We start from the raw sequence: 11,522 nt of genomic DNA, 5'->3' as shown, positions 1-11,522 counted from the left end.
TTCCAAATAAAGTGCAGGGATAATCATGTAATTTCAAGTACAACGTGTAACCCAACGTGTAACCCTCAGTGTACATGTAGCATTCATTACCCATAATATATATAGTAAATTTTTTTTCCTCCACGAACTTTGCTTATTTTGGATTTTGGTATCCAACTTTTAAAATTTTTTTGGCTCGTGGTCGTATTTCACACAAGTGCCAACGTAGTATCAAAAATTGATGACACGTTGACAAAATACTGATTGTCACAGTAAAATGATCATGAGTTGTGCAATACCACGTCACAAAATTGTAAGCTAAATGGTAAAGATGTAAAAATTATTTGACTAAAAACAATTAGATTTGAATTTAAGAGAAAATCATATTGTCACACATGCACATATATAAATATACGTACACTCGGTAAGTGGGAGGGCAAGCTGAAGATCGCAACAGGAAAATCATCAGGTGGGATATTATTCTGTTATAACAAATTCGGTTATGCATTATAATTAAACACTATCAATATTCCATATCCATATAATACAATACATATATTAAATACCTTGCTACGTGTGTATATAAGAGCATCGATCACCTAACTCTGCAGAGATTCATGCAAATGTGAAGAAGGCTGCGGAGAATTTTGACGCAGACTACTACTCCATCAGTAAGCAATCTCTCCCATCTATCCATCTGTTATATATATATATATATTATCGGGAAATGTGATCTGAGTGAATCATCCATTGTTGTTGTGGAGATTTTGTGTCAAAATTTAAGCTCATTCTGCGGGTTGAATTGTCGTTTTGATCTGCGTGACTGACAGGAATCGTTGGTGTAGGAGGTTCTGATTAGCGAGTGACCGCCAGTAATTTGAGAAACAACGCAACGGCGAGCTTTAATTGAAATTTGTTGGTACGTATATGTTCTGCTTCATTGGATTCCGATCGTTTTCGCCACCCGATTTCAAGTTCTCGTTCGATTCGGAAATTCAGTAATATTGTGTTTATAACTTCGTTTTATTGTGCAAATTATCAGGTCCAAGACTCGGAAAATCGAGCCAACGTACGGATAGGAGGCAAGCTGAAGAATATTCATTGAATTCTTTACAGCTCGATCAGGTGAGAATCATGTGCCAGCTTGATATATAATTCGGCGATGATTTAGGGTTTGGTTGATTCGTAATATTGTAGGATTATTATTGGTTTTTATAATTTTGAAGATAGAGAGATAAATAATTTGGAAAAGCTAGCGATCGAGAATATGAATTATATGATAGGTGGGGCGGCTTTTTATGGTAATTTTTATTGATTGAATGAATGGAGAAATAATTTTGCCTGTGCAATTAATTATATGACCCAAAATAGTTATTTTCATGGCATAAATAGTATAGACATAGGTCGTGATTTACTTCGATCGGCACTTCATGTGCCATGATTCACCCGGCCATAATATCAAACAATGTTCTTAAATCTTAAACAATGTTTACGTAACTTTGGTTGAACACAAACTCGGACAGTCACGGATTAGTTTTAATCCGTACTTTTATAAATTTTTATGTAATGGGTTAATACTTTTAATTGTAGATAAGACTCGGGTTGATACATACTTTTTGGACTAATATTTGATTTTACCAAACATGGAGTCAGTGAATCGTGCAATTTAATTCATACGATTAATGTCACATGCTATGACCCCATGAAATATAATGTAAACTTTTATGTGGTGAATTTGGTTGGTCTCTCAAAATCCTCATTAACAAAATAAGAACGTATAAATATAATTACATAGTTATAAAATTGTCATGCTTTCAGTACTGATTTGTTATCATTGAAATTAATTAATTATTTATTAACAAGGTGAAATCTGATATTTGTATGAATTAGATTTTGATTGTGATAAGAATATCCGAACATTCGGATTAATACAGGATTTTTAATGAGATTTTCAGTTGAACTTAAAAAGGAAAATCTAAATAAATATCCCGAATTAATTTGACGGCTCGATCGGATATTTCTTGGCTTTTGGAATTGCAATCGAATTACAATTGATGCCTATATATATATATATGTGTGTGTGTGTGCCCTCTCGACTCATCGTACCGTACCTTACACTTATTTTCCCCTTTCACCTTTTCTCTCTCTCAGTTTCATTGTTGATTTAAACTTTAGTGTTTTTTTTTTTAAATTAATTACTTGTTGAGAAGATGACGAACCCCGGACAAGCTCTCGCTCGCACCATAGTCGGCATCATCGGTTCGTTATAGTTTTTGTGCTTATATATATATAATATCAATCATGTTCTTCCTAGCTAGCTTTTAAATTACTTGTAGTTAATTCTTGTTAGTCACATTGTTATATGATCTTCTTGATCGATCGCTAGAATATTATAACGGGTTGATCGATTTTTACATTGATTGTTTGCGTGTGTTGTAATATCAATCATCTCTCTCTATTTTTAATTTTGTTGCAATCCGTTACGTTGCGCACAATCTGTGGGTGTGGCGGAAGTTTGAAAGTCATTCATGGTGCATGTAAAATCGATATATATATATATATATATATATATATATAGGGATTTGATAATGATTTTGTGTTTCCGATTATTAATTTCGATTGACAAATCTGAATAATCACTACTATTTTTTTAAAAAAAATATTAAGGTATGGATTATTATTCTAATGACTGGAAAATATATATATATATAATTTGTAATGAAAGTATCAATTAGTTGCAAGAAAGAAAATTTTCAAATCGTGTAGATTCGGTTTCGGTATATGCCTCTATCCATTCATATTAATTTCATACATTATTATTAATTATTTCCGATTTAGACAAACTTATCCATTCATATTAATTAATTTCATGCATGCATTATTATTATTAATTATTTTCGATTTTGAGTAACTTAATTATCCATGCATCTTTGCTAATTAATTAATTAATTCGTTATATATGCAGGCAACGTTATATCCTTTGGTCTCTTTATCTCTCCAGCGTAATCTATCTCGGATTTTGATTTTATGTATTAAATTTGATACCAAATATACGATGGAATTAATAATTTAAATTTGTATATAAAATATAGACCGACTTTCAAGCGGATATGGGAGAAGAAGACGACGGAGGAGTTCCATCCATACCCATATCTCCTTTGTGTGCTCAACTGTGCATTTTGGGTGTTCTATGGATTGCCTGTGGTTCACCCCGATAGCACGCTCGTCATAACCATCAACGGCATCGGTCTAGCCTTGGAGTTGATATACCTAACTATTTTCTCCATCTACACAGGCAACAAGTACAGGGTAATTAAGTAGTAGTAGTAGTAGTAGTACTGCATGCATGAGATTGAGAGTGCTTTTTTTTTATTATTTAATGAATTCCTTTATTAATTGTAATGTTGGTAATTCAGAAAATCATAGTGGCTATGCTAGTTGGAGAGGCAGCGTTGGTTGGGATCATAGCAACAATCACAATCCTTTGCTTCCACACACACACCACAAGATCAAATTTCGTTGGGGGCATTTGTGTGGGTGCTGGTATTTTGATGTATGGCTCCCCTCTCTCCATCCTTGTAAGTCCTTGCTTGCTTTAATTCTTCGATCGTTTCCAGCTTTGCTTTGCTTTGCTTTAATTTACATTTCATCATCATTATCAAATATTAATATATTGTTTTTGCAGAAAAAAGTTGTGGTGACCAAGAGCGTGGAATTCCTACCATTCTGGCTTTGCTTGGCTGGTTTTGCCAACGGCATCGTCTGGTTTATTTACGCTAACCTCAAGACCTTCGATCTGTTCATCGCGGTACGTACATACGCAAGTGATCATCACCACTACATAATTAATATATAATATATATTTAAGCATTAATTGACATAATATATATATATATATGCAGATTGGAAATGGAGTTGGAGCAGTTCTGGGCTTCGTGCAACTCTCCGTCTACTTCTATTACAAACTATGCGGCAAACCCGCGGTCCAAGACGACGCCAAGCCAACCGGAGAGGTGCAGCTCCAGACCTCCGTGGCGTCCCTGCCAGTTTGATGAGACCAACATATATCAACTGTTCTTAATTCGGTTTTTGCCTACTTAGATTAGATTAGATTAGATTCTCCATTGCGCTTTTGCTTTTACACATTATTAATAATCATAATCATAATTAGGTGGATTTTTCTTTTATTCTTTTTTTTTTATTACTATTGGATTTGATGAGACTTCATAAATTTTTCTTTACTCATGACTTTATTCATATTTTACTCTTCAAAAGAAAAAATGAACAAAATAAAGTAAAATGTTATGAACTGACAATCAATTTAGTAAAATATCGAATCGAAATATTGTTTCCAATTACAATATTAAATAATTTAATTTTAAAAAAAAAACTTTATATTAATAATATTTGTATATGTAATGTTATCCTGTATATAGCTTTATATATTTAAAAGTTATTTTACTCTTCAAAAGGGAAAAAAGAAAAGAAAATAACGAAATAAACTAAATATTGTGAATTGACAATCAATTTAGTGAAATAATCAAATCGAATTATGGAATCTAACTACAATATTATGTTATTTTAATTTAGCCAAACTTTTTTTTCTTTTTTCCAAACACCGCCTGTTGTGACGGGGGTTTAGACGGATCCCACCTGTTTATTAGGTAAAAGAAAAAATACATGAGAGGAGGACTAGACCGAACCTCTCAGAATAACAAGAGCTCAAAAATAAATTAAAAAGCTAGAGTTCGAAAAATACAAAATAATCAGTAGCTAGAATTAACACTAATGTAAGGCAGCCCAGCTCTGTCTAGCCTGCAAATTCCTTTGAGTCGGACATGAAAGTTTTCGGGGTATAGAATAGCCGCCCCATTGATCAATCCCAAATTAGCCAATTCATCTACAACAGTATTAGCTTCTCTATATACATGCAACATCCTGACTGTAGAATAAAAAATGATCCTTTGAATTTGAGTTTGAATATAAGAAAGATCCCACCATGGAATCCACTTCAAGCCACAATGAAAACAAATTAAGCTGGACACATGGCTGCAGCCCCTTGAGAATCGCACAAAGTTCAACCTTTGTGTTAGTAGCAAGACCAATCGAATCATGATAAGCAAGGATTGGGAAGCCCAAGTAATCTTTGATAATGCCGCCAATCCCCGACTCTCCACCGCCTCTATAGAAACCATCCGAATTTAATTTGAAGTACTGTCCAACACTAGGACGCAACCACCTAATAACCCGAACTTGAGCAATTTTTTTGATCCGACAATCCATCCCCAAAGAAGTCGCCACATCCTCACAACCCCTCCAATGTGTAGCTTTCAAGACTCCAGCTCGGCCAAGAGATATAAGAAACTCATGAATCAGCCGATTGGGTGCGAACACCCATGTGTTTGTGATCATTCCTTTCTTTTCAAACGAACCAGATAATCAGAAAAGGCAGAAGTTCTCGCAAAATTATGAAAATTATAAACCTTGAATCGTGTAGCAAAAAATTTCCAAACTCGAGTAGCAGTATCACTCGAGAAAAACAGGTGATCAAAAGTGAAACAACGGATACTCAAGGGATTTATATATATATATATATTATTTATTTATTTACATATATGCCCATACATATATGTGTGTATACAAAAATAGATTTATTTCAAGTAATATAACATATAATAAGTTGATTGTACTCTAGCAATTTAAAACACTCGAATAATTTAAAGGAAAATCATGCACGAAGATACGACATCGTAAAATACGAAAATCCAAAGTTTAAAACCCAAACCACAAGAAACTCATAGTGTAAATAGGGAACATGTGCGGAGATTAGTTTAGTACAATCCTCAATAAAATCTCATAAAAATGCGGAAATGAAAATACTGTAGAGGTCACGGGCACGCTAGCCAGCTCCGGATGCTCAGAGGTCCTCATCGCCAGTCGAGACCATATCCCCAGTACTAGCGTCAAACTCATCGGCACACCATTTAGATCTAATGAGCCTAGAGGCCCAGCATGTTCTACCTTTAATAACGAGTGCTACATAATAAAACCACATGCAAGCACATATCATATATAAAAATAACTTGAGTCTAATGCATGCATGATAGTAAAACGCTTGCATAATACTGAACCATAAGCATAATCATATCATAAATACATAACATAATTATGGCATGTAGTAATCATAAACTATTTTACTGTGTGGGTCATATATGTGAAGTGTAACCATAATCGTTTGACCAATCTATAAATCAACGTACGTAAAGGCGACCTATGGGGTGTTTTTCCTACGCCCTATGCCACTTCACTCAACCTTTGGGGATCCATAGGGTCATAATCATAAGTGGAAAGGTCATCGGATCTGGTATCCCGACCTCCAGTCCCGTATGTTGTCACAATTCACATCAATTATCCCAAAATATTTTCTTCATGTGTAATTATCTTAACGTGAAATACGTGCATGAGTCATGAATTTAAAATATTATTTTTCCTTAAAACTCTGCCCGTAAATATATATTTAATTCATTTTTCATAAAAATTATACTTGTATCAAAATATACATATACATCTATTAAATGTATATTTACAGAATATTTTTGTTTGCCACTTGCTGGTTCGAGTCGCTGCACCCTTATCTTAAGCCTTTATGCTTAGACTGGTCCACTACACTTGTACTAACCAATTTATATTTACATTAGCCCATAAGACTTAAATTGATCCAATAATACTTATTTTGGCCTACTAACCAAAATTAAGCCCAATTGATAACTTGAGCCCAATCAATACTTTAAGCCCAATCAGTTAGGCTCTAATAAGATTTGGCCCAATAGGCTTGGACCATAACTATTTAAGCCTAACCCATACTTAAGGCCCATTTAATTCCTTTGGGCCCAAATAATCTAGATTAATTTAGCAAGGCCAAAAAAATTACTTCAAGCCTAAAATAAACTATTTAAGCCCAATATCAAATTTTGACCCAATATACAGTTTGGACCCTAAATTAATTTACCCGGCCGAAATAAAATAACCTGAACCCAAACCCATAACCTATGACCCTAAATCACTTGATCCTCGGACCACTATCCCGCCCGGACCCGGCCCGGCTGCCCGAAATCCACCAGCAGCTCACGACCCTCCTCTCTTTACATTCCCGAATCCCCTATCTACAGCCCACTGCCTCCCAGCTCCGGCCACCCATGGCCAGAGCCGCACCGGCAGGACCATCCCAAGGTCCTGCCAGTGATACAGAACGCAAGGAGCAGCAAGAACAAAAGAAATCTTTCTTTTAAAAAAATGGATCGGCTCCGCTGCACCTGGAAAGAGGCGTAGCAGCGCTCCCCCCTAGCGCAGTTGCACTATAGTATTAGCGTTGCTGCGCTAGGGATTTTTCCAAGTGAAGGGCTACTGCGCTACACTTGATTACGAACGAGATATACGAGTGCGTAGCACGGCGGGACGATCCGGATGCTCAAACTCCTTGAAATTTTCTTCAATTTTGTGCGGTGTGTGCAAGGTGAAGAATCGGCAGCCTCAACTGCTACTTGAGCTCCAAGAAAACGAGAGGGTGAAAGTGATAGAGTGATTTTAGGGCTTGTAATTTTGCTTAAATGTTAATGGGCTTAGGGCCTTGTAATTTGAAATGGTTGAGGGGTTTGGGATGAAATAACACTAGCCCACATAAAAGTTTTGGGCATTATAATGGATAATTTTCGAAATAATTAAAAGCCCAATTTTTAAAATGTCCAAAAAGCACTAAAAATGATTTATTTAGGTGAAAAATGGACTTTTAAAATATTTATACTCATAAAACCTAAATTTTTCTATAAAATATATCTTAAAATAATTATTTTAGGCTCTTAAAAATAATTGGGTAAAAATTCCAATAAAACTTTTATCTCGATCGTCCATCGTCCCGTCTACGCGCTCGCAAATCCATTTTTCTTCAAGAATTGATAACACTCAAAATACTCGGGTTAAATCTCATAAATAAATTTAAATCACGTAAACATGGCACATAAAAGTCATTTAACCGGCCCCTTAATTTATTTTATTTTTATTTTATACTATTTTAAACATTAAATTTTCTAATTATACATACGATTTTACGTAAAGAACTTATAGGCGTTACAAAAAGACTCTTGATCTCGGCAACACTGACACAACGAGGCCAAAGAAATTCCTCTGGCTTGAAGAATATCATCAACAGGCAGCCGCTTAAAATACCATCTCCAACAAAAGATAGAGATAGATGGTCTTAAAAGAACAGACCAGCAGCCTTGAAACCACCCAACGACATTATGCATGTTCCGCACCAATTCCCAAGCATATTTAACAAAAAACCTACCCTTATTCGACAATTTCCAAATAGCAACATCTTTCGAGAAAGAATGGATTTGCACACCCATGATACGAACAGCGACATCCTGAGGTACCACCAAGAGTAACCGATTAAAATTCCAAGAACGATCCGTCAGGATCCAATTGACCAATCTGGATGATTGGCCCTGAATAGGTACTAATGAAGATAGAGGGCCTTCCGAAAACCACGAATCAAACCAAAAACTTATGTTCCCGTCACAAATACACCATCCAATTTCCGGCTCAGCTCGACTCCTAACTTTTAGCTTGCGACGCCATGTAATCGACATGTTCTGCACAGGTTGAACCTCTGCAGGAAGAGCTGTCCTGCAATATTTCAAAAGCAGGAAACGGCTCCAAAGAGACTCAACCGTACGGAATCTGACCCAAAGTTTAATGGAGAATGAAGTAACCATGTCTTTGAGTCTGCGAATACCCAAGCCACCTTCTGAGATTGGAAGACAGATCTTCTCCCATGAAATCCAGTGCGTGGAATGTCCCCCTGTAGCCGATCCCCATAGAAATTTAGCACACAACATTTCAAAGCGATGCAGAACTGTACCAGGGGGTTGCAAGACCTTCTCCAAACCCAGTAATAGCGTAATATCTCCCTTTCTTATCCTATGGACAATTATTAGTTGTGAAGATAGCACTCTTAGCATTGCTAATGAGTTGACCAGAACACTACTCGTAATGATAAAGAAAATTTCCTATGTTCCTGATACCAAAGATCAAGCCACTTGAAAAAAGAATGAGATCATCAGCATAATCCAAGTGAGAGAGTAAAAGGCCTTCCTGTTCGAAATTGAAGGCTCCTGAACCGATCATATAGCGAGTCCAACCCCCTGGAAATATATTCAGCAGCAATAATAAACAGCAGGAGGGATAAAGGGTCCCCTTGTCTAAGCCCTCTCCGAGATGCAAAGAACCCTTAAAAAGACCCGTTGATATTAATGGAAAACCAACAGTAATTCACACACCTTAAAATCTTCTGACAGAACACCTCAGTAAAACCAAATGCCCGAAGCATTTGGAGAAGGAAACCCCACTGTACTCTATCATACGCCTTGGCCATATCCAGCTTCATAATAACATTACCCCCTCTGATCAGATAGTTCAGATGATTAACCATTTCTTGTGCCAGCAAAACATTATCAGAAATAAGTTTTCCTACAACGAACCCACTCTGTGAAGGCGAGATAATCTGGGGCAGGATCCGACTTAGCCAAATAGTAATAAGCTTTGTAATAATCTTGTTTAACACATTACATAAGCTAATCGGTCTAAATTCGGACCACATTTGAGCATCTTCATTCTTGGGAATCAATATGATGGTCGTAGCTGTAACACTCCTGGGAAGTGAGGAACCCGACCAAAAGTTTCGAACAGCATCAAGAAGATCTTCTTTAATTATATCCCAACATCTCCGAAAAAAACCAGCTGAGAATCCATCCGGTCCGACAGCACTATCCTCATTTAAGGACCAAACACTCTCATAAACCTCCTTTTCAGAAATAGGCGATCCCAACATCAAGTTATCTGCATCGGATATCAATCTGGAATATGATCAAAATTTCTCTATTAAAAGCAAATGGCTCACCAGTCAACAATTGCTCAAAAAACCGAGCTCCAGACTCCTTTATAAGCGAGGGAGACTCAATGGCAACCCCATCCTCCCAGATCCTATAAATATTATGTCTTGTCCGCCGTCGATTCACCATATTGTGGAAAATTTTAGTATTTTTCTCTCCTTAACACACCACTTAGCCGAAGATTTCTGTTTATATATATGTAATGTTATTCTCTTATCCATATAAGACTACAAAAATAAATATTTAGAGTGAATTACATTGTCAATCTATTCTTATTTATGTGGGTTTCAAAAAAAAAATCTATTCTCATTTATGTCGTATTTAAATACTAGAGAAAATAGTTTTTTTATACTATTAACTTTACTATTTTTTTTGGTTCATTAACTTTTCGAAATTTGATTTTTGCATACTAACTTTTAGTTTTCAGCTATTTTTTGTCAAATTGCTGATGTGGCACCAGAAAATGCTGATGTGTCAAACTTAAATGTTAGAAATTGGACCAAAATCACCGAAAATTAAAAATTAGTGTATCAAAATAAAACTTTAAAAATTTAATGGACTAAAAAAAAAAATAAACAAGTTTATTAATGGGAAAAAAAAGTATTTTCCCTAAATATAATTATCTTTGTGTACTATTTTAACTTGAAATTAAAATTTTAGATAGTTATCTCAAAATTTCATCAATATCTAACTCGGATTTGTATCTTATAACTATATTTTTTTAATAAAATCGTACTAAACTTACATATATCTATTCAAAAGTCCATTAGAACACGATCAAATTTTTTAAATTCCAACTTATTGTTGCACTGAATGGAATGATCAATTATGGATTTGAAATGACACTCATCTTGAGTGGATTTCAAATTCATCGTAGTCACCATTGCATTTAACTAAGATGTGGGTGGATTTGAAATCTATTCCACAAAAATTTGCCCAAACAATCAAATGGATTTGATGTTCTTCGAATTCATTCATCTAATGTAACCTAAAAATTTATTCAATTTTGAATCTTTTTTATTTTTACTAGCATGATATTATGAACAGTTGTGTTATTTAATGTTTTATTTTGTATGTTCGACTCAATTCATTTTACAAATAAAATTTTATACATTAAATGAGATCAAAAAAGAATATATCCAATAATTTATCGAGGAGGTGAAAAAGCCAAAGAACACATACATAATTATCTATAACAAAATTTAAAATATAATAATTTTAAATTTCAGATATAACTTACAATGTCACAACGACTTAAAAAATTTCTGAAAATAATTAATAATCGATAAGATACAAAACATATATCACTTCTAATATAATTAATAAACTATCATTGTCAGGATCGAATTGCTACTGTTGCTAGGTTGACAAGTAGTGAGTTACTACTGTTCTGATACTGATTTGTAGGGGCAGTAGCTCCTTGCTGCTAGTGAGTTCAGTAGTGTGAGCCATTGAACTCTCTTTTCTCCTGAATCTCGAAAGTCGACCAACAATTATACTTGTGCGGAAAGAGGTCAACTAGAAGATTGGTATGCGTCAGTTGGTTCTACTGGTTTGTGAATGTATAAAGCAGTAAATTGTTTTTGGATGTTC

At 35.0% G+C, this 11,522-nt stretch overlaps 2 protein-coding genes across 5 annotated transcripts; one reads left to right on the top strand and one right to left on the bottom strand.

Moving 5' to 3' along the window:
- Positions 1–545: 545 nt before the first annotated feature.
- LOC140875028 (bidirectional sugar transporter SWEET4-like) lies at positions 546–4,215 on the top strand. 4 transcript variants are annotated; one of them, XM_073278547.1, is made up of 9 exons: positions 546–650; positions 825–923; positions 1,023–1,104; positions 2,190–2,238; positions 2,945–2,981; positions 3,072–3,288; positions 3,396–3,557; positions 3,665–3,787; positions 3,882–4,215. In XM_073278547.1, exons 2-9 carry the CDS (start codon positions 907–909, stop codon positions 4,029–4,031), a joined length of 837 nt encoding a protein of 278 aa, XP_073134648.1. In that variant the 5' UTR covers positions 546–650; positions 825–906; the 3' UTR covers positions 4,032–4,215. The 4 variants fall into 4 exon arrangements, with proteins under 4 accessions (XP_073134648.1, XP_073134650.1, XP_073134649.1 ...); XM_073278549.1 differs by having other exon boundaries at positions 551–650; positions 825–898; positions 1,022–1,104; XM_073278548.1 differs by having other exon boundaries at positions 553–650; positions 810–898; positions 1,022–1,104.
- Positions 4,216–4,899: 684 nt separating this feature from the next.
- Positions 4,900–9,868, bottom strand: LOC140874158 (uncharacterized). Its single transcript, XM_073277437.1, has 4 exons — positions 9,318–9,868; positions 8,292–8,958; positions 7,126–7,212; positions 4,900–5,397 (listed from the first exon to the last, which is right to left on the bottom strand). The coding sequence occupies exons 1-4, from the start codon at positions 9,866–9,868 to the stop codon at positions 4,900–4,902; spliced, it is 1,803 nt and encodes a 600-aa protein (XP_073133538.1).
- Positions 9,869–11,522: the final 1,654 nt, after the last annotated feature.

This window comes from Henckelia pumila, chromosome 1, assembly GCF_033568475.1.
Source record: "Henckelia pumila isolate YLH828 chromosome 1, ASM3356847v2, whole genome shotgun sequence".
Classification (NCBI taxonomy): Eukaryota; Viridiplantae; Streptophyta; class Magnoliopsida; order Lamiales; family Gesneriaceae; genus Henckelia; species Henckelia pumila.
The sequence above is the reverse complement of the archived record's forward strand: the minus strand, read 5'-3'. Positions and strand labels throughout refer to the sequence as shown.

Excerpts from the sequence above, each read along its gene's own strand:
- LOC140874158 (XM_073277437.1), bottom strand. The coding sequence starts at position 9,868 with ATGTTGGGATCGCCTATTTCTGAAAAGGAGGTTTATGAGAGTGTTTGG. Across the intron at positions 7,213-8,291 it reads TTAAATATGCTTGGGAATTG|GACCTTGGGATGGTCCTGCC; the intron begins GTGCGGAACATG and ends TATCACTGGCAG. Across the intron at positions 5,398-7,125 it reads TAGATAGGGGATTCGGGAAT|AAAGGAATGATCACAAACAC; the intron begins GTAAAGAGAGGA and ends TCGTTTGAAAAG.
- LOC140875028 (XM_073278547.1), top strand. Across the intron at positions 3,289-3,395 it reads ACACAGGCAACAAGTACAGG|AAAATCATAGTGGCTATGCT; the intron begins GTAATTAAGTAG and ends TTGGTAATTCAG. Across the intron at positions 3,558-3,664 it reads GCTCCCCTCTCTCCATCCTT|AAAAAAGTTGTGGTGACCAA; the intron begins GTAAGTCCTTGC and ends TTGTTTTTGCAG.